General features: G+C 41.9%; 1 protein-coding gene across 1 annotated transcript in view; it reads right to left on the minus strand.

The window, feature by feature from the left end:
- NR1D2 (nuclear receptor subfamily 1 group D member 2) overlaps nt 1-23,294 on the minus strand; it is a 35,980-nt gene that overhangs the window by 4,825 nt on the left and 7,861 nt on the right. Inside the window, exons 2-7 of the mRNA XM_049871019.1 lie at nt 21,055-21,318; nt 20,060-20,148; nt 17,600-17,744; nt 14,013-14,641; nt 11,971-12,156; nt 9,736-9,946 (exon numbers count right to left, since the gene is read on the minus strand). Of these exons, the coding sequence (XP_049726976.1) occupies nt 9,736-9,946; nt 11,971-12,156; nt 14,013-14,641; nt 17,600-17,744; nt 20,060-20,148; nt 21,055-21,318 (1,524 nt within the window). The remainder of the gene's footprint in view (nt 1-9,735; nt 9,947-11,970; nt 12,157-14,012; nt 14,642-17,599; nt 17,745-20,059; nt 20,149-21,054; nt 21,319-23,294) is intronic.

The raw sequence follows: 23,294 nt of genomic DNA on the forward strand, positions 1-23,294 counted from the left end.
AGTTCTGGTTTTTCTGTGTCATATTTGGAAAGTAACCTAATAGAAAGGCACCTGCAAAAAAATTATTTACCTAGCTCTCATTGGTATATTGTCACACCACAGATCGGTGGCACCACAGTGCCACTCACCTCATTGCTGGCTTGTATTACCAGATCCTATGTCTCAAAATCCATTATTACCAACCAAAAATTTAAACACATTCACTTAGTAAGTATGCATTCCAATACTGAAAACACCTGCCATCAAAAAAAAAAAAAAAACACTGAGAAAAAATGCAGTAATGAAAGGAATAATACACCATGCAACTTCACTGTACTAGTTATAGTACCCTGAATTCACATTCATTTAGCATATTTTGTTTATTAAACTCATCATACAAAATGTTAATATCATGGATTGAATTGTGTGGCAAAAAAAATCACGCTGAAGTCCTAAGCCCTGACCTGTGAACGTGACCTTGTTTGGAAATAGTCTTTCTTTGAAAATATCATCAGTTAAGGGGTCATCCTGGAATAGGGTGGATCCCAAGCCCTTCTGAGAGATGTCTCACAAAAGGGAAGAACCGACATGGAGGCGGAGTCAAACAGGGAGAAGGCGCCATGTGGGGAGACACCTACGAACAGCAGAAGAGCACCAAGGGCTGCCGGCAGCCAGCAGCAGCTAGGAGAGGCCTGGGACAGGTCCTCTCTCAGGGCCCTCAGAAGGAATCAATACGGCTGATACCCTGGCTTGGACTTCCAGCCTCCTAAACTGTGAAATGACACATTTTTTTTATCTAAAAGCCACCCAACTTTGTGATATTGTATTATAGCGGCCTTAGGAAACTGTTAATAAATTAGTGATTTAGCATGAACCAGCAATAAAGTATCTTTAAAAAAAATTTAAAAATGGGAGCCCTGGTGGTGCACTGCTTAAGAGCCCAGCTGCTAACCCAAAAGTCAGTGGTTCGAATCCACCAGCTGCTCCTTGGAAATTCTATGGGGCAGTTCTATTCTGCCCTATAGGGTCACTATGAATCGGAATCAACCCAATGGCACAGGGTTTGGTTTTCTGGTATCTGAAAATTAGCCAAGCCTATGTAGTTTGCGACCACCACCTGTCTGCCAGTTTGTCATACTGGGGTGGCTTGTGTGTTGCCATGATGCTGGGAGCTATGCCGCCAGTATTTTAAATACAAGCAGGGTCATCCACGGTAGATAGGTTTCAGCAGAGATTTCAAACTAAGACTCAGAAGAAAGGCCTGGCAATCCGCATTCAAAAATTAGCCAATGGATCACAGAATATTGTTCGGGGCTTTAACTCACTTACTTTGGATGTGTCATCAGGAGGGACCAAACACTGGAGGATATCAAGTTTGGTAAAGTAGAGGGCCGGCAAAGGCAAGGGAAGCCTTTGATGAGATGGATGACACAATAGCCCCAACAACGGACTCAAACTTGCAACTAATAAAGGTGGCACAGGGCCAGGCAATGATTCGTTCTACCATGAGTCAGAGCTGTCACACCCAACAATGCAGCTTGCCCAGGGACTTTTGCCATCAGTAAGGGTTATATCTCCTCCCTTCGCCAGAGGAGGCAGTAACACACAAGAAATATCCAATGGCCTCCATTACAGACAGGTTCTAATTGATGGAAGACTTACAAGGAAGCAAATTCTCTAGCCATTCATGCCTGTTTTTGTATTTTATAATGAGTTTGAGAAGGTCTTATATTAAAACCGGTAAATGAAAAAGGTCACGTGCAGTGCAAGCACTTAGAACAAGAACTAAAATTTAATAGTAACAGGCAAAAAAAAAAGTTTATCTCTAAATGGTGAAAACAAGTTTATCTTATAGTTAACAAAATTGGGATTATTATTCCAACTATGTCATAATTCTCACAGGACAAGAAACAACTTGACTGCTAACTAATGGTTTGGGAGTCACAGCTTTTCATACGAAATTGCTTTATGGACAAAAGATTTTTTTTTCCTTTGGCCACACAAATACACTTAAAGCATTCCAGTAATGCTTCCAAGAGTCTCTCTCATCTTTTACATTCAAGTAATTGCTTTTTACCACGTTCTTATAATTCATTAATTCACTTACCAAACACTCATTGGATGTATGTACTAATTACTGTTCTAGCTGCTAGGGAATTACAAAACAAACAAACAAACAAACAAACCTGTTGCAGTTGAGTTGATTCCAACTCATAGTGACCCTTTAGGACAAAGAACTGCCCCATAGGGTTTCCAAGAAGCTGCTGGTAGATTCGAACTGCCAATCTTTTGGTTAGCAGCCGAGCTCTTAGCCACTGAGCCACCAGGGTTCCACTAGGGAATTGGCACTGAGCAAAACAAGTCAAAATTCCTTCCTCCGGGGAACTTATATTTTGGCAGAAGAAAATAATTGGTGTGCATCACATTATAAGCTATTTATAATACCATCAACAGGGAGAGAAAAACAGTGATCCCCCAAAATAAAATAATCTAGATGGGCAAAGAAAGAAGCCAGTGGTAAGAGGGGAAGAATGTTTCAGTGGAAACTACTATTACAAGTGGTCGGGGTCCTCCAGTGATAACTTTGTGTCTGGATAACCATGCTTCTCTATACAACTCATAACTTTGGGGACTCGGATGTCTACACATGTAAACCTTACTAAATGTTTCTAAAACCTCCACTTTTCAAGCCATCATCTTCACGATTTCAAGACCAAGGGAGCTAACTACAAATCTGGATAGATCATAAACAACCACCTTCTGGAGACTTTTAGCGAAATGCACGGAATCAAGCAGAAATGTGTCTTTTAAACAGTGCACTGAGTCTCACCACTACCTGTACGGTCTAATTTACAACATCTATATTCTTCTTTGGAAGCCCTGGTGGCAGAGAGGCTGCTAACCAAAAGGTCGGCAGTTTGAATCCACCAGGTGCTCCTTGGAAACCCGATGGGGCAGTTCTACCCTGTCCTATAGGGTCACTATGAGTCGGAATCGACTCGGCAGCAATGGGTTTTGTTTTGTTTTGTTTTATCTTTCTTCTTTAGGTGGTTCTTTCTCCCACTCCCAAACCTGTGCTCCTCAACAAATCTTCTTTAATGGAGATTTACAGCCTCATGGATGGAAGTTAAATTCTTTCAGTAAAAACTACAATGGAGGCAATCAAAATCCCCATCTAGGTGAGCCCTGATCTCAGGCCTACATGCCAGTCCCTGATAGTCACTGGAAATGACTGTTGTCACTTCACACAATCTGTTTGAAAAAGAACTCGTCAGGATTCTTTCAACCTCACAGGCAATCATCATCTTTGAGATTTTTCTCTCCCTCAACATCTAGAGCTATTAACAAGGGTGCAGTGGAAAGCTCTGAAGCCAGGCTGATGGGTGCTCAAATACCTGCTCAGCCAATTATTAAAAATGTGACCTTGGGCAAATTATTTAACACCTCTGTTCCTCAGATTCCTTGCCTGTATTACTGAAGATAACAAGTTCTAGCTCCCATTAAAGGTCTGTTGTGAGGATTAATTGTATAATGACATCTAGAAATTGACTAGTACTTCTTCTGACAAGAAAAAAACAGTAGATTCCAAAGAAAACAAAAAGCTTCTTTAAATATGAAGAGAACTAAAATGTAGCATAACAGAAAGGGAGAATGAAGAAAACCAAAGACACAAGGGATAGATTAATCCAAAGGACTAATGGACCACAACCACCACGGACTCCACCAGACTGAGTCCAGCACAACTAGATAGTGCCTGGCTACCACCACTGACTGCTCTGACAGGGATCACGATAGAGGGTCCCAGACAGAGCTGGGGAAAAATGTAGAAAAAAATTCTAATTCACACACAAAAACAATAAAAAACAAAAATCCAGACTTGGTGGCCTGACAGACTAGAGAAACCCCAAGAGTATGGTCCCTGGACACCCTTATAGCTCAGCAATGAAGTCACTCCCGAGGTTCACCCATCAGCCAAAGATTAGATAGGCCCATAAAACAAAATGAGATTAAACGGGCATACAAGCCCAGGGGCAAGGACGAGAAAGAAGGAAGGGACAGGACAGCTGGTAATGGGGAAACCAAGGTCAAGAAGGGGAGAGTGTTGACATGTCGTGGGGTTGGCAACCAATGTGTGTATTGTTTAACAAGAAACAAGTTTGCTCTGTAAACCTTTATCTAAAGTACAATTAAAATTTTAATTAAAAAATAAAATGTAGCTTAATTCTAAGCAATTAATAGAGAATATAAAAAAACTCAGCTGTTATCCGATGCTAGGAACATTCCCCTACAGGTGGCACACATTTAGGACAGAGATTTACATCCCCTTTTCTGCCATGTCCACTGTGTGGTTCCACAGTGAAGGCTATCTGCATGATCACAGTACTGTAAATGCTGTGTTTTTATCTTCAATTTTTAGAATCAACCAAACAATAAACTAAACATGGAAAACCACCAGTTATAAAACAGAACGTACATGCTATAATTCACGACGATGTAAAAGAAACAGTATAGTTAAAGAAGCCAGGATATGGAAGGACGATACTGTCTCCCGTATCATGAGATTCTACCTAAAGTGTCCAAAACAAATACATAAAATTGAAAGACCAAAGAAGGTGAGTATATTAGAGTTATTGATATAAAGTAAATGAAAAACAAAACAAAACCTCAGAGGGAAAAGTAAGTATTTTTATCAGTTTTATCTACTAAATAAAAAGAGATATAAGCAACCATCAGAACAATTAAAAAGACAGATGGCTAGAATCAAGTTCTCTGAAGAATGGAACCGGGAGTAGAGAAAGGAAGGAATTTTATACCCTACTCAAGTTTTTATATTTTATTTTCCTGTCTAGATTTTTAAATTAACAATAGTCCTTTTTAACTGATATTTAAATCTGATATGAAAGCTATCATATATGTAAGCGAAAAGAACATGTTACTTAAAAAATGCATAGGTTCGTGCATGTACGTGTGTGTGCTTATGTAACTTCATATATGCTGCTCTTAGGCTGTGGAATTGGCCCCCGACTCACGGTCGTGTACAACAGGATTGAACCATTGTGATCCACAGTTTCCAGACTTATTTTCAGAAGCTGATCACCAGGCCTTTCTTCCTAGTCTTAGTCTGGAAGCTCCAATGAAACCTGTTTAGCATCACAGCAACACTCAAGCCTTTACTGACAGATAAGTGGAGTGGTGGCTGTGCGTGAGATGCACTGGCCAGGAACTGAACCCGGGTGCCCTGCATGGAAGACAAGAATTCTACCACTGAACCACACCACTGTCTTCATATATTTAAGGGAAAAAAAAAAACAGTTGCCATCAAGTCAGTTCTGACTCGCGGAGACCCCATGTGTTACAGAGTAGAACTACTCCATAGGGTTTTCACAGCTGTAATCTTTAAGGAAGCAGATCCCCAGGTCTTTCTTCCATGGCACCGCCGGGTGGGTTTATACTGCCAACCTTCAGGTCAGTAAAAAAAAAAACAAACAAACCCATTGCCGTCAGGTCGATTCAAACTCATAGCAACCCTACAGGACAGAGTAAGAACTGCCCCACAGGGTTTCCAAGGAGTGGCTGGTGGACTCAAACTGCCAACGTTTGGCTAGCAGCCAAGCTCTTAACCACTGCCCCATCAGGGCTTTAGATTCGTAACCGAAAAACCAAACCCAGTGCCATCGAGTCGATTTTGACTCATAGTGACCCTACAGGACAGAGCAGAACTGCCCCCATAGGGTTTCCAAGGAGCGCCTGGCAGATTCAAACTGCTGACCCTTTGGTTAGCAGCCACAGCACTTAACCACTACGCCACCAGGGTTTCCAAACCCATTGCCACTGAGTCGATTCCGACTCATAGCAACCCTATAGGACAGAGTAGAACTGCCCCACAGGGTTTCCAAGGAGTGCCTGGCAGATTTGAACTGCCGACCTTTCGGTCAGCAGTCAAATGCTTAAGCCACTGCGCCGCCAGGGTTCCTTTGTGGACAACTGCAAATGGCTTGCAACACCCAAAGAACTTCTTCATATGCAGATATAATAGAAATGAGAATGTATTATAATCTTTTATAATCAGTCTTTTCCACTTAATATTTCAAATACAGTCATGTGTCACTTAACGTCCACGATACGTTCTGTGAAATGGGACGTTAAGTGATTTGGACACTGTGCAGCACCATACAGTCACACGCCACGTAATGTTTGTTCGGGCAATGTCCGACCACTTACACATCCGTGGTACACATGCGTGGTCCCATGAAGTTATAAAGCACCAAGAGGAGGAGGAACCTGTGCCCCTTCCCCACAAAAGAGGGAAGGAGAAAGGCTCATGGGGAAGGAAGAGGGCGGGAAGTGTGGGGAGGGGGCGGCAGGCCAGGCCTGTGCCTGAGTGAGCAAGCCAGTGGCAAGCTGAGCAGGATGAGGCTCAGAAAGAGACATGTGTGTATATACCGTATTTTTATGCAAATGCCGCACACACCTTCTTCATTTGTTTACCTACTGTGCCCTCCCCTCAGCTAGGTATGTTTGTAAACACGACTATACCAATTTTTTTTTTTTTTAATAGCAAGGGCACTGACAAACGTAGAAAGCACACGCTGTTTGTGTAAAAATACAGTAATATGGTATGCACACAACGTCCAAATCACGTAACGTCCTATTTCCCAGAAAGTATCTTGGACATTAAGCAACACATGACTGGAAGCCTTTCTCCTTCCCTCGCTCCTGCGGGGGCTTCTCCTCCTCCCAGCGCTGTATAACCTTGTGGGACCACGGACATGTATGTAGTCAGATGCTGCCCAAACAGATGTTATGGGGCACATGGCTGTATTTTTCCATGTACCATACATCATATAAGCAAGTGAATGGATAAATCAATGGGCAGATAAGGGGCCCCTAATGTTAACAGTGATTTTCTTTTGGTGGTGATATGTTAATCTTTATTTTCACCTTAATATGTTCTAATTTTTAAAGAACCCATACTGGTTTTTTTCCTCTAATACTTTATTATGTTTTCGGTGAAAGCTTACACAGCAAAATAGGTTCCCATTCAACGATCTCTACACAAACTGTTCCGTGACACTGGTTACATTCTTCACATGGTGTCAACATTCTCATTATTTCCGTTCTGGTTGTTCCCTTTCAGTAACCTAGTTTCCCTGCCCCTCTACCTTCTTGTCTTTGCTTTGGAGTAACTGTTGACCATTTGGTCTCATATAGGTGATTTTTTTAAAGGAATGCAGTACTCACAGGTGATATTCTTATGAGTCAAACTGTTATTTAACTAAAATCTGACCCCTCAGGGTAAAGTTTCTGTTCAAGGTTTAAAAAGTATCTCAGGACAACCATTTTGGGGATTCCTCCAGTCTCAACCAGTCCAGTAAGTCTGGATTTCTTAAGAATTTAAGGTTAAAAAAAAACCACATTATTCTCATAATCAGAAAACAGAAACAAAACTTTTTCTAAAGCAGGTGAAAACAACACAAAAATCATGTTTCTGGTAGAAAATATAAATGAGGTGAGTAGCACAGTCCATGGCAAACAGTTCCGTTTCGCCCCTTTCTCCCTGACTTCTTACTCTGGGACATAGCCCCTTCTTCATCTCCCCTGATACAACCTAGTTCAACAGAGTTCATTCCACTGCTTCGTATCGCATATTATTTCAACAGCCTCTCAACCTGACTCACCAGCCCTAATGACTCACCCATGATAAAAACGTAGACGTTAAGAGTAAAGCATCGCTCTGTTCATGCCCAACCATTCCTCTACTTAAGAAGTTACACTGACTTTCTGCTGCTCCATATCTCCGGTAATACTTCCCTGCTTAGCTCTCATAGCTGTCATTCTATAACCTGGTCACCCCCTAACTCGCGAGCCTCTTGTCCCGCTCCTCCCGATGTAACTCCAGGTTCAAACCACCTGGCCCTCCCACTATTTTATCTCATGGCCTCCCATGCCTCTCCATCTTCTCTTCACCAAAAAAAAAAACAACCTAACAATCCATCCTTCAAATTCTAGCTCCACATCTGTCTTGCCCACATAGCCTTCTCAGGTGGCTTCATCTTCCTTTCTGTACTTAATTCAGTCAGAGCCACACAGCTGAACACCACAAAGCTTTTTATGTTAGTTCTGCCTCTTCAAATTGAACGTAAACGCTTTGAGAGCAAGCTTGTGCCTTCATGCCCTTTTTGTCTCCACCCAGCACCTTTCGCCAGGTAAAGAAATTAACAAGTATTGATTCTTTGGTTTCACAGTAATAGATTTATCAGTCTGAGGTCACCTCCAACCAGTATTAACTACTTATCCAGAAACTCTGCAAATTGGCAGGCAAAGTGTGAAAGGCACTATCAGGTTACTAGGCAAACACAGCCCATACTATTCCCATGTCGTAAATTCATTTTTAGCTACCTAGGTAGAGATAGGCAGAAGAAGTACCATTATCATGCTCCAAAATGTCCTAAGCCTTTCTTTATACCACTGATGTATGTGTAGACCCTCTAAGATATACAGTGAACTTGCTCTCCTTCAGAGTTATTTATCGTTTAGCCACATAATTAGGGCACATAACTTAAACTTTGTAACTTTACACAGTAGGAAGCACTTAAATAGGAAACTAAAAACAAGTCATAACAAAATACTGTAAAATTCTCAGCAAATGTTTTAAAACAGTAATAACCTAAAAATGGGTGGCACTTGCTTGGGTGTCCCTAGGAAAGTCATTGGGTCTCAATTTGCAATTTGCTATTGACAGCAACAATCTCTGCCTTCACGGCTACTGTCTGAGTTGAACTGCTTGGGTAAGAAATAACTGCAGTAAAAGCAACTAGGGTCACGTTATAATGTGCGTATGAGAAACTGACTTGAACTGTAAACTTTCACTTACAGCACAATTAAAAACAAATAAAAAAAAAATAGGGGCAGGAATCTTGGGAAACACCATTGGTGACTCATACAAATAAACATCAGATGTCAGGGCTCAAAGATCTTAGTCATTCACTCACAGAGTGACTGAGTATTCTGTGCTAGACACCACGGTAGGCTCACACAATGCAAACCATTCATGTGACAAGATGAGAAAACCGAGACCCAAAAGGATAAGATTACCTACCCAAGTCACAGAGAAACTGCAGAGGCAGAGCTGGGCTAAAGCCTACAACTCAAAATACACTGATCTTTGTAACAAACCTAATACCTCTTGACACTTCTGCCATTTTTGAGTAGCTCATATTATATTTCGGAGCCCTGGTGGCACACTGATTAAGAGCTATGGCTGCTAACCTAAATGTTGGCAGTTCAAAGCAGCCACTTCTTGGAAACCCTATTGGGCAGTTCTACTCTGTCCTATACGGTCGCTATGAGTCAGAATCAACTCGGCAACAGTTTGTTTTGTTTTGTTTTAATATATATTTTAGTTAAAGCTAAATTCATACTAGTATCACCTGCCTGGAGTTATACAATTTTCCCAAAATTAAGTCCACGAAGAAATGGTTTACACTCTTAAAAAATTATGAACAAAAGCGAAGGACTGAGAGTGGTAAACCCACACCCAGGTCTAAACATTATTTTATCATCACAGCACTTTGGACTTTTACTATCATGGTGGAAAAAAAAAAATTACGTAAAAGTAATAGGTTCCCATAATTGAGCATCTTCCTTAAGGCCTTCTCCCTTCTCTACGGCTTGCTGGAACCTCGTCCAGTACCACCTTCTCCCCTGTTGGTTCCACATTCTAGGTGTCGCCCAGTTCCGAACCAGCCTTCTTACCTGCCGACACCAGGACAACTGCTGTAAACAAACTCATCTCTTCATCACTCAGTTGGAGGGCATTCAGCTTCTCACTAAACTCAAACATAGAGTTGAGTAGGTCCCCCGCTCCCATCGAGTGCAGAGCATCCACGCTATACTTCTTTCCACTTAAAAAGGTGACAGTACGCTCCTTTGCATCAAATAATGATGCAAACCGCACCATTAAAACCTGGAAAAAGAAAAGACTTCAATGTATTTCAATACGCTCAATAATAACACTGAAGACAGAGCTCAGTATTCAAGTCAATTAATAAACATCCTGCATAGAAAAGAAAGTTGTAAAAAAAAAAAAAAAAAAACCTAAGCTTATTTTTACCCAGGACCACTTTCTTTGGACAAAGTCTTTACACCAAAGCAATAAACAGGCCAAGAACATCAAAAGAAACTCCAGCCACCAGTGGTGGAATACCTGAGTCCTGTGGTCCCCTGAAGCTCTATTAGTAAAGATTCTGAATGCGAATACAGAATTAAAGTAGGCAATAATGCCAAGAAGCTTGACGCTGAGTCCTGGCACAAAGAAACTCTTTAGGCTGCCAAGTACCTCACAGGGTCTCTAAGCCCTGGATAAAAAGAGCAGCAGTGCAATGCACAGCAACACCTGGAAATATTAAAACACCAAATACAGCCAAAGCAACACACCAGATGGACTCTAATAGACTATTCAAGAACCTATAACCCAAAGAGACTGTATACAAAGAAAACTACGACAATAAAAGTGTCCTAAACGCCAAATTATAGGTGAAATCAAACCAAATCTTTCAATTATAGTTTGCTTATCTATAGCACTTCCTCCATTATACTAAATGGTGGCATCTATGCCACACATTTCTCTCATAACCAGAGGAACACTGAATAAAAACAAAGATTTGTTCTACTCAAAAAAGAGTGAGCCTTCTATGAAAAATGAAGCTGGGGCTAATTCTAGAACACAGCTAAATGACAAGTGGGAAGAACACAAGTCTTGGAATCCGGGGACATGTGTTGCTCTCCTGGGCATGTCATGAATTTACTGGTCATCCAAGAAAGTCTCTTCACCTCTATGAGCCTTGGTTACCTAACATCCAATACGAACGAAATAAAATGGATCACTACCGTCCCTTCTGCCTTTAAATCTTAAGTCTAATGATTTCCTTCCTGTAAACGGAAAATCCCGACCTACAGGTGCTTTTTACAGGTGCTACCCTTGAATTTACTCCACACCTGCCTTACTTATTAATATGGTTTGCTCTCTGTCCTAGCCTCTGGTCCCCAGAAAACAGAGCCCAAGGCCAAAGCTTCTACAGGGGTGGACACTGGCTCGGGTGAAAGCAGGCGTGAGGGAAAAAGAATAAAGCAGGGAAGGAGGGACAGCAAATATTCGGGGTATGTTGCTGAGCTGGCTACGACCTGATACCAAGAGCACCTGATGCTTCAATGTTGTGAAAATATCCAGGGAGAGCAAGTGAACATATATGCCCTGGTACCCCCGCTCCTGCCTCCTGCTGAACAAAGGTTCAGAGAGAGGTACAGCCCATCAGACATCAACGCCTCACCCACCACCCTGCATTTCTGGGTTGTACATGAGTGAGCTCTGAGCAGGTCCTGAGGCTTCTCATACCTCAGCGGCAACAGGGAAGCCCTGGGGCAGACGGCACAGGAGAGGTCCTATCTGACTGTGTCCTACTCAAGTTGGCAGCACTGACTGCCCCAGGCCCGTGGCTGCCCCCAGCCCAGGCAGAATGCATCGCTGCCAGAGAAGCTGGGGTAGAAAAAGTAGCCAAGGGTCCTGGCGTGAGGCAAGGCCCCAAGGAACCAAGGTACCACATAAGAGGTATCTGATGTATTTCTAAAATATTCTATAATCTCCTAAGACAAAACCACATTCTACTGGCCCTTCTTATTCTGTACTGAGCACCGTCAATGCCAGGCCAGGCTTTCAGTGGCTATCTAACACTCTGCAGAAACTGCAAAGTCCACACCTGAAAGCAATACTAGAACTTGGAAGTGGGTATGCTGGAGACACAGAGCACCTAGAGTTCAAGCCCCAGGTAATTCTGAACTTACCTGGTCTCTTCCCAAGATCCCAAGGTAGTCACTCTGCTGTTGGTAGTTTCAGTCTCTGGACTATAAACACTTACTTGAACAGAATAAAAATTTCCACGAAAATAAAATACCACATGCCCCGCATCCATATGCAAGATAAATAAAACATACCTCAAAAGTCCCAGCCTTTAAAAGGTTGACCTGGTCGTGCTGAGAGAGATCTCTGAACCCGGGAATCCGCTTTGCAAATTCCACCACTTCTTTCACAGCTGGGGTGAAGCTCATAGAAAATTCTTCCCAGATTTCATGCCCTGATTTATGAGGACCCACGTACGGAGACTTACTCATTGGACACACCTGGTATACACAAAACAGAAGCATTCTTAAATTGTGAGAGATGATAAAAATAGTTTCCAAAGCAGCGTCTCAACCATCAGAAACCCCCAAGGTGTAAACAATCCCCAACCACGAGTAAAATCTACTGATTTAAGCATTTGAGCACTTTCTCCATTTGCTACCTGCCTTACTATACAAAGACGTACAGTTACCTAACTTAAATAGCAATTCTGGCACTCTGCTTCCATAAAGATCCCAGCCAGGAAAACCCTGTGGAAAAGCTCTACGCCGTCACACACAGGGTCACAAGGAGTCAGAATCAACTCAACGGCGATGGGTTTGGTCTGCTTTGGGTGTAAGCAAAAATGCCATCTACAACAAGCTGTTTTTAAAAACTGCTGTACAGGTTTTAAGAGTTTATTTTGTAAACTGCCTCCTTAGGCTGGCATGTAGTGCTTTATGATTTTCAAAGTAAATTCACACATCTGTATTTGATTCTCAACTCTGTTGAATTTAGTTATGGCAGATGTTATAATGTCTAAGATGAGGATATGAGACTCTAAGAGGCTTAGCGACATATCCAACCACAGAAGTCACCAGCCTAAGGGCCTAGGACCCAAATCCACATTTAGTTAATATCTCGAGACTAACACTTTTTTTCTAAAATGGTGAAATTACAATGCTGTCATTTCCAAAAGGAAAGGAAAGGAAAGGAGAGCGATGTACCCCACATTTTACAGATGGGCACTGACCATTTATTAACAATGGGGTAACCACTGACCTCCGTACGTTCAAGTTGGAGACAATGACTGGAGAGACAAGGGGAGCCTTCTCAATGAGGAATTGTGGGGAGGACAGGAAGTCAGAAAAATGATAAGAAAACTAAAAAGACTAAGAAACACGCGCCATACACTCTCTTAGTAAAATCAGCCTTTAAAGTCTTGCTAAATCTATAGAAGAGCCCAGAATGGGATGATTCTGTAACTGTGGGTGGGGAGTATCACAAAAAAAGAACCTAAGGGCCTACAGATTTTTCCACTCTTAAGACAGCTACTGAGTCTAATAAAACATAAATAAGGTCACCTTTCAGATTCATGGAATCGAATAGTTGCAAAGAAAAAAAAAAACTTACACAAAGATTGGGGTAGAGTTGCCTATTTTTGAAAAGCAAAAAAGGCTTTAGTACCTGGCTGTAGAAAATACCAAGCACTACCAAGGAACCTCATGGTTTAAACTGGAAATGGTGTGGTGCTGCTGTTTTTGATGAAATTTGAGTTGAATTATGAACTTTCATGTACAGTGTTCTGAGCATTTGATAAAAAAAAAACTTGAATGATATAAATAACACTAACTCATAGGATGAAGTCTGAGAAAATCCTTAAACACCTGCCCGTTAAATTAAAATATTCTAAATTCCCAAACAACAAAACATCTGTGTTCTATATCCAAAGACCTTTTTTGGATTATAACCATTAAAGAAAACTCTTGACATAAAAATCAAAGAATTACTGACTGGGGCGAGCTACAAGATCAGCCCTTTGAGGAAATCCCAAAGCTACTAAGATACTGATTAATTAGAAGGCTTAAACATTTTGAACAGGATTTCCAAGGATTCAAAGACCAATTCTGCATGATCCATATTTTATATAAAATCTGAACCCCAATCTTACTATCAATCACATCAACAGCTCTGTATAAAATCAGGTCACTCAGCAACTGATGTTTATTAAAATTACTTGACCGAAAATCTTGTATAAACTGATGCTGCACATCTCTTAGGTTTTCTGACCCGCCAAGCTGGTATATTCCCTGAATAAAAGAAAACTTCAAAGCGTTCCTTGATTCAAGGTGAGCAAAAAAAATTGATTTCACTATACCAGATGCATTCTCCCTCCAGTGTTGCACACGTAACTGTTCTTGTTCTCATTTTGAGAAAATCCATCTACCGGAACTCTATCACATACTCTTTGAGGGTAAGCGTTGGAGAAGTTCATACAATGTCCATTTGCAAGACAAATGCCATGCTTGTTCGGGTAATGCATTATGTTCCTCCCTTTGTATTGACCATTGAGATGCTGCTGGCTCTCACTACAGGGAAAATGGCTGCTAAACCCACTGCCACAACGGTCATGATTTAAGTTATACTGCTCCAGGTTCTTGGGAATCCGTTCTCCTCTCTGGGGATGCACGGTCTCAGCTGAGTTTTCTCGTTGCTCTTGATTGTACATAAAGGTATCCTTGTGGGCTCTGGTCACCAGGCCAATCACTTCCTCCTTTGCAAAATCAGAAGAGGGAGAAGAAGAGCTTTTGATGTGGTCTTGCTCCAGCTGAGGCTTGGGTCTCAGCTGTTCCTGGGCTGGTAAGGCTGTCTGTTCATGATGTTCTACTAACATGTCATTCTGCAAGTGACCACTGAACTGACTGTTCATCATGGTCTTCATCGCACTTTGCATTTCAATTAGCATCCTCTGTTTCTCACGCTTAGGAATACGACCAAACCGAACAGCTATTGAAGAAAAGGAAATTTAACATCAATATTCTGAAGAAAGACCTGTTAGTACCAAAGAATAACACAAAATTATCTCTGATAGGTATGGCCTCCAATCACACAAGTAAAGAATGTCTATATGCTTCTGGCCCCAATTATTCTAAACTTGCTGGTTATGTTTTTCAAAGCATCAAAGGGAATGAGGAATAGGAAACAGAGATTTTCCATTTTTCTCCCAAAACAAAGCTAAGGAGAAGGTCTCTCTCAGTTATAAGGTAAATCTAAGAAAGAAATGTGAAATTGACTAATGGAAACCATAGTCTGAGGCAGCCCAGCATTACTACACAGCACTTTATTAACAATGCCAAGGGCTCTGTTCTCAAGAAAAATCTAAGAAAGAAATGTGAAATTGACTAATGGAAACCATAGTCTGAGGCAGCCCAGCATTACTACACAGCACTTTATTAACAATGCCAAGGGCTCTGTTCTCAAGAAAGCATGTGGGATTCATCTACCCACGTCCATTTATGTTAACAGAAACTAAGGGTACAATCACTCCCTAAACAACGGACCCCTTGTCAATTCATTTTCGTATCCTTATTCTCAAGACCCAGTGGAAAAAAAAAAAAAAAAAGACCCAACAGCTACTAAATGGGCTGTTTTCTTCTATTCCGACCTCAACCCTTTCAAGACCCAAATTATTTTCTGCTTTGAATTTTTTGCTGATACCATGTGCTTTCATTAATGGAAGCATGCTCAATCATTAAGTGTTGTTGAAATTTTGGTAGGCAGTATGAATTTTTTTTTTGAACCCCCTCCAACAATACTACCCTCCAAGTCCCAAGGGATACACATTGTCCCACTAATTCTACCCAACACCCCTTAGGGTCCAGAGGGCCACACAGTGACCCAAACCAGAATTCTCAAGATTTCTCTTTCTTCTACAAAAAACACACATGCCTCATACAACACCTTGTAGAAACTGTAATTTGCAGCACATGCCTGTTTTTTCAGTTTCCAACAGTCATAAAGGCCCCTTGCCTTATGGCAGCATGAACTGTCAGTGGGAAAGCAACCTCCCAATGAACCTGAGAGGCAGAAAAAGTGGGTGGGCAACTGTGTATCCCAATAGTCATGAAAAGGTTAAAAAAAAAATCCTTTAAAAACAAAAACCACAATCAATAAAAATGCAGTTGCTGGAAAATAAACTTGCTGTATTTTAGTCAATGAAATAAATAAAATGGAGATTGTTCATCCTCCATCCTTTCAGAAGCTGGTCATAGAATGTGTCCTGTTTTTAACAATCCTAACCCTTGAGTGGAAACCCTGGTGGCGTAGTGGTTAAGTGCTATGGCTGCTAACCACAGGGTCAGCAGTTCGAATCCGCCAGGTGCTCCGTGGAAACTCTATGGGGTAGTTCTACTCTGTCCTACAGGGTCGCTACGAGTTGGAATCGACTCAATGGCACTAGGTTTGGCTTTTGGTTTTGGAATCCTTGAGTAAAGGAGGCCTGGTGGTGCAGTGGTTAAGTGCTTGACTGCTAACCAAAAGGTTGGCGGTTCGAACTCACCAGCCGCTCCACGGGAGAAAGATGTGGCAGTCTGCTTTCTTAAGATTACAGTCTTGGAAACCCTATTGGGCAGTTCTACTTTGTCCTACAGGGTCATTATGAGTCAGAATCGGCTGGACAGCAGTGGGTTTGGTTTTGAACCCTTGGAGGTAAGAAAAGGAAAGGCTCTTTCTGATCTAATGTTTACACAAAGATAATAACAATTCAATAGGTCCACCCAGTGAGAAAGCCTTGCTAATCTCACTGCAGCCTCTCCCATTATCACTACCAAAGATAATTCTATTGAGTCCCCCTGCTCTGCCTCCACTGCCTTCCCTTCACAAATGATTAACCATCTTTACCCTTTGCAGCAGGCACAATATCCATCAACCTTGGATTAGCATTTCTAGTGCTATAAAAAAAAATTTTCAGGCAATTGAAAATCAAAACATCAACTGCGGAAAGACATTATTCAATACACTCTTTATTTCTCCATCAGTGAGACGCCAGAGTTAGGGTCACCTGAGGGACTGCTTAAATGACCTCTCCCAAGGTAAGTATCAGGCTCATTTTCAGCAATTCTTAATTAACCCCACTAGAAGAATCCCTCCGAAACCTGTTGTATTACTTAGAACAAAATGAGACTCTCCAAAAATAACTTCCCTAAGCTCAAGAGAAGAATCAAGGCTTCCAAAGCCGTCATTCACAGATAATACTAGTAGTTTTTGTTCCACGAGAACAGAGCATATCAGAACTGAGCAACCACCTCCACTCCAGACCCGAATGTTTCTCTCAGTTCTGCATCTCCTTCGCACGCATTCATGATCTGAGCCCCAAAGGCCCACCATCATCTAAGGGCTGGGAAGTGAGAGAAATAATTCACGTAAGGAGATGTGGGTTCCTCAGTAATGCTAAGAAATCAAGGGGAAAAAACCCAGGATCCCTATATCAAGAAAAACCCAATGTTCTAACAAGAGATTTAAATACCCGTTGCCATCGTGTCGATTCCGACTCCTAGTGACCCTATAGGACAGAGTACAACTGCCCCAGAGGGTTTCCAAGGAGCAGCTGGTGGATTCAAACTGCCGACCTTTTGGTTAGCAGCCAAGCTCTTAACCACTGAGCCACCAGGGCTCCCAACAAAAGATTTAGAGGGGAGAAAAAAGCTATTTAAATTTTATAGGGAAAAAAAAAAACTATCTTTTTACAAAAAACAACAAAGAAGTTGATCCAAAAGCTGTTTCTGGGATGATGATGCTAAAATGTGACTTGAATGAATTAGGCATCAAAGAGCGTTTTTCTGAAATCGGCTTCACTCTCAGCACAGGCAGGTCCCTGGTAACTGGTTCCTCGCTCTGGCGTACTCTCAGGAATAAAAGTGGAGCTGGTGTGCTTTAAAAAGAGCACTCTTTAAACTAGGCACACACCATCTCTCGACATCCCGACAGACAGACACTTCTTGAAGCGACACTGCTGACATCTGTTCCTATTCATTCTCATTATGGAGCAGTTTTCATTCTTCAGGCACTTCTTATACTGGATGTTCTGCTGAATGCTTCGCCGAAAGAAACCCTGAGGACGAAGGGAGACAGACCTAGGCAATTAAAAACATCCAGAGGAACTCTTTATAAGCACCGCCCCAAGCCTGACTCTCCGGTATAGGACTAGGGAATCATTTCGGCTTAGAACAGAGAGAAACATATTGATGCACAGAATTTAACTGGATTCTTACCAGTACCATTAAGCATCTACACCTGCTAGCCGAAGAAAACACCTCTCTCCTTTGAAGGTTCTCTGTACTTGACCCCCAAAGCACCCCTTTTACCTCACGTTACTCTGTTACCAGACCTGCCGACAGCCACATTTTCCATCTCATACTCTTCATCACCTACAAATTCTAAAGCTATTGAAATGTGAATGACTGATTCTAAAGAGCTGACAGTGAGAGGTATTCAGCAGCTATGATTCCCTCACTAGAGCTCCATGACTTTTTACATGAATAGAGCGTGGTCTTCCCTGGGTCATCACCTGCTGACATCAGCAAGACCTACTTACTTGGGCCAGATGTTCCTGGCTACATGTCAGCAACAGGTGAGTGTTATACTACATGGCCACAGACCAACTTATGTCCCAAGGCAAGACAATTCCAGAAGCTAGAGGGCTACAGCCAGCTGCCTTTAGTACAAAAAACAATTTAAGTGCATGCTCTGTGATAGATCTTAAAGATCTCCAGCTTAATGGTTCCAGGGAGAACAGAAAACTCAAGACCACAATTACCAAAATAATGAAGACTGCGTTTTCCTTAAATATCATTATTAATCATACATTTCATAAATTTATATTAAGTAGCTATGGGATACGACAACTTCGTATCTTATTACTGTGGTACTAGGTTGTTGTCGTTGTCAATTCTGCCTCATAGCAGCCCAACACGACAGAGTAGAACCGCCCCATAGGGTTCCCTAGGCTGAAATCTTTACGGGAGCAGATTGCCAGGTCTTTTCTCCTGCAGAGCAGCTGGTGGGTTCGAACCGCTGACCTTTTGGTTAGCAGCCGAGTGCTTAACCTGTGCGCCACTAGCCCTCCTTGGTACTATGCTATTATTTGGAAAACAACTGGATTTGGATACTATAAGTTCTGAAGGAGAAACAGTTTAAGAGGGTATAAAACAAATATGTGCATTTATCAAGAATACACAATTAAGCTCATTTGTGTTTTTGTTTCTCTTTAAAGTGACAACAATAGCTGACGATTACTTCATATTTTTGTAAAAAAAAACAGTGGGCAAATCCTACATTTATATAAAATACTAACTAGTCTTGTGAAAAGAGCCTTGGTGGCGCAACGACTAAGCGCTCAGCTGCTAACAGAAAGGTTGTCAGTTCAAACTCAGCAGCTCTATGGGAAAAAGACGTGGCCATCTGCTTCCATAAAGATTACAGCCTAGAAACTCTATGGAGCAGTTCTATTCTGTCACATGGGGTTGTCAGAAGTCGGAATCGACTCCACAGCACCCGAGGACAACAGTCTTGTGAAGCAATCCAGCCACGAAGAGCTACTGATTCATCCAGAGCCACCCTAGAAAACACTTCCTCTTTCGCCACGTATATTCTTCCACCGTGCCCTGACAAACTGGATTCCTGCTTCTGGCTCTAAGTTAGAAAACCGCAAGAAGAAGCGTCTTGGCGTGTTAATTTTTGATACTCAGGAGAAAGGGTTGTGCCAGATAAAAGAGACTGCCTGGGTATAATTAGGAGGTACAGACTATGTCACTTGGAATTATCTGACAAACGCTCTATGGTGATAACTAAGAAATAGCCTACTAAACTTACGAATTAAATGTAGCTTTCCCAAGTGTTCCATTTATAGCTAAGATTATTTTACTTACTCGGCATTACTGCTGAAGATAAACCACATCCCAATTCCCATTACCTGACATGTCAGAATGTCCAAGTATCTGATGAGACCTAATTCAAAGCTTGGTTTAGACTAAGTTCCAACGAGACACTCACACCTGGCCTGTTTTGCTCCTAGCTGCTTCCCTGCCACCTGGAACAGCGGCTGCCACAAAACGAACGAGCTTTCCTGCGTTTAGTTTCACACCAGAGTAGTCTCTAACTGAGACAGCAAATGTAATCGAAATCTTGAAGAAAAAAGGAGTACTTTCATGGAATTAAAAACGGTACTTTTCAAAGCAAGTTGTTTATGCACTACATACATGTATGTATGCTACATACATGTATACAAAATATACCAATGTTTATACACTACATAAAATGCTTACAACTTCGGAGGAGAAGCTGGTCTCTCTCTCTCTTTCAGACGAGCAGATGTGGAATCTGGCAAACCTAACCCCAATTTCTTGAATTCCAGAATCACTAGCTTACCTTACAGCCCTCACAAGCGTGAACTCCATAGTGGAATCCTGATGCCACGTCCCCACAGACTTTACACAGCAGGACCATGCCACTGAATTCTAGGGCACAAACAGACACCAGGTGAAAAGCCGGAAGAAGCACTGCCGTGTTTGCGAAAACCATTTATTTTCTTTTCAGTTGAATATTTTGTTCCATTTGTGAGTACGTTAAAAAAATATACATATCTGCTTTTATAAAGTTAAAAGAAAAACCTTTACACCAAATTATCAAATCCAAAGTCGTCTTTTAAACACAACTTATGGAACTGCCGAAAATACCTCTGAGTGCTGGGTTTTTCCTTGCCTGATGACTTTAGGCATCCACTGATCTTTTGTAAACCTGGAGTTACTTTAAATGAGGTATGGTGGCACAATTAAGAAAACAATCCTCATGGATAAGAATTAAGAAGTCAGGCAGTGAAGTCGATCAATACGAGGTACAAAGGGATGTCCCCACAGACAGCTGTGCAGACACTCAGTTCAATTCACCTGCAGGAGCCGACAGGTCCCATTTCTTCCTGACTCTCTCCTGCAACTGCTCATCCTACCTCCACAATCACTGAGGAGCACAGGTCCAAACCCCACTACTCATTTGGTTTATCCCAATCCTTCTTTGTTTCCTAATCCCAAATGTTCCCAGCTCTGACTTCATGAAAGTAAACCCCGTACCACAAGTAAGTACTCTTTACTGGACGAGATTCAGTACCAGAGGTCCAGAAGAAAGGTATCCGTGGGCATGTGTACAAGGAGGTACCCCAGAGGCAACGTGGTCAGGCAGCGTATCTAAACATCTGTCTTGCTCTAGGGCAAGAATCAATCATGGTATCATTGATTTCACACCTAACTACTCACCAACTATTACCCAGAGGGAGAGAAAATGTAAAATATGATGGTCCCCCAAGTGAAAAGGTGATAAAGTAAGTCCCATCTGCAAAAACAGTGGCAACCTTTAGAAAACTAACTTACTTGTCACTCCACTATGACTCTTCGTCATCCCGGGTACACTCGATTTGCTTGTTTTCATAGAACCATCTATTCGATCACTCTTCAAGATGCCTTCGATATTAGAGAGGTCGCCATTCTTGGGATTGCCATTGTGGTCCGTGTTAGAGTTATTTGGAGAAGATGGGACAGAGGAGGAAGACTGGAAACTATTCTCAGAACCGTCACTGTGACATGAGGCAGGGCTTGAGGCTGAGCTGGAAGAACTGATATAGGCGATCACGCTTCCTAGAAAAGGGGAAAGGGGGGAAACCAGGTAATTAGACATAAGATAACATCTATCTTCTATGTGTGCTCATTTAAACAGTCACTAACTTTAGAAATGAGCTACTGATATTTAACGTTTGCATACACTCTTCAGACAGGGATTGGACTGGACTATAAGACAGAAAATGATACCGGTAAGGAGTCAGCTTCTTGGCTCAAGTAGACACGTGAGACTATGTGGGCAGCTCCTGTCTGGAGGTGAGACGAGAAGGCAGAGGGGGACAGGAGCTGGCTGAATGGACACAGGGAATACAGGATGGAGAGGAGGAGTGTGCTGACTCATTAGGGGGAGAGCAGCGAGGAGTACGTAGCAAGGTGTGTGTAAGCTTTTGTATGAGAGACTTTGATTTGTGAACTTTCATTTAAAGCATAATAAAAGTAAATTAATTTTTTTAAATATTTTTTTAAAAAGTTTGCTTAACCCAAAAGGAACTTACTCTCTTATTTCCTACCGTTCTTCCTGCTCCCACATGGCTCAAAGTGCACGTAACTCCTACTGATCTAAAAAGGGAGAAGGCTCTCTCTGGCTTAGTGATCCTGAGCACAAGCTGACCCAAACCTAAAGCTTTCCATTTCCTGATCTTGTCCTAAAAGGACTGAAAAACTTTCCTGAGTGACCGCAGAGCTTAGAGTAAACGAACTGTTTTGGCTGCGAAGAAACCTGGCTCTGGCCCTCTTTGCCTCCTCCATTAAACCTTCATATGACACAATCTGCAAAACAATGGGTTCATCCTTTGCCTCCCCCAGCATCTGGATAAAACACAGGTTAACCAAGAACAGACACAACATTTGGAACTCTGGATAAAGTCATTTACCTCTAAATGGGGAGCCTATCATAGCTGCTGCTCCCAAAACCTTTCTGCTTGGGGCTCCCCGAAGGTTTCCATGGCTATCCACTAATTCCCAGTTCCATACTCTCCCTTCTCCAGCCAATTCTGCCATCAGACTTACAGACACACTCATCTCCAGGAAAACCAGACACACTACTTGTTTTTCTGACTCGCTATTTATGGTAAATGTTAAAGGAGCCTGAAGGAAGAAGGTACATCCTAAGAGTAACATAAGGCTGACGCTAACTCCCTCTTCATGGAGCTGTTAAACGAAAACCAAACCCGTAGCCATTGAGTCCATTCCAACTCATAGCAACCCTATAGGATGGAGTAGAATTGCCCTTTGGGGTTTCCAAGGCTGTGATCTCTACAGCAGACTGTCACATCTTTCTCCCACACAGCAGCTGGTGGGTTCCAACGGCTGACCTTTTGGTTAACGGTCGAGGGCTTAACCACTGTGCCACCAGGGCTCCTTGTGGTGCACAAACAGTGCCTTCCAATTTTAATTCTCTGACCATCTAGAATAGTGCTCTACAGGTAACAAGCCTGCCACAAATATTTTTAAGACCTATTTCTCTGCCTTTGTGAAGCCCATGTCTAATAACCTGAACAAAGCAAATCCAAAGCACTATAAAATATTACCAGGAGTCATACGTAAGACAGACAGGCATGGCATCTCTGACAACTGTCTAGATGACTCTACTAAATTAGGGACTGGAGAATTTTCCACATACCCCAAGTAATAGCTGCAATTAAGCATTCACCCTGAAAACTTCTGCTAAAGGGAAATGACTCCCCAATCTTTTTTTAGAGAGGAGTCACACTTTTCAAGTAATTTTTTTTTAAACTAACAAGCCATAAAGCCAAATACTAAAGCCAAAAACAAGTCCAAAAAGAACCAGACAGGGACTTCCATGTACAGACAAGAAAAAACAGGCAGAAGGGTTTGAAGTCACTTTTAATCTATCATATAGATTAAATCTACCATATAGACCCCTATAGGGTCACTATGAGTTGGAATCGACTCAACAACAACAGGTTTGGTTTCTTCTGGTTTTTTTAATTTTTTTGGTTAATCCATCATGTTGAAATTAGGTACCAGGTATG

Source organism: Elephas maximus, chromosome 27 (genome assembly GCF_024166365.1).
Source record: "Elephas maximus indicus isolate mEleMax1 chromosome 27, mEleMax1 primary haplotype, whole genome shotgun sequence".
Taxonomy (NCBI): domain Eukaryota; kingdom Metazoa; phylum Chordata; class Mammalia; order Proboscidea; family Elephantidae; genus Elephas; species Elephas maximus.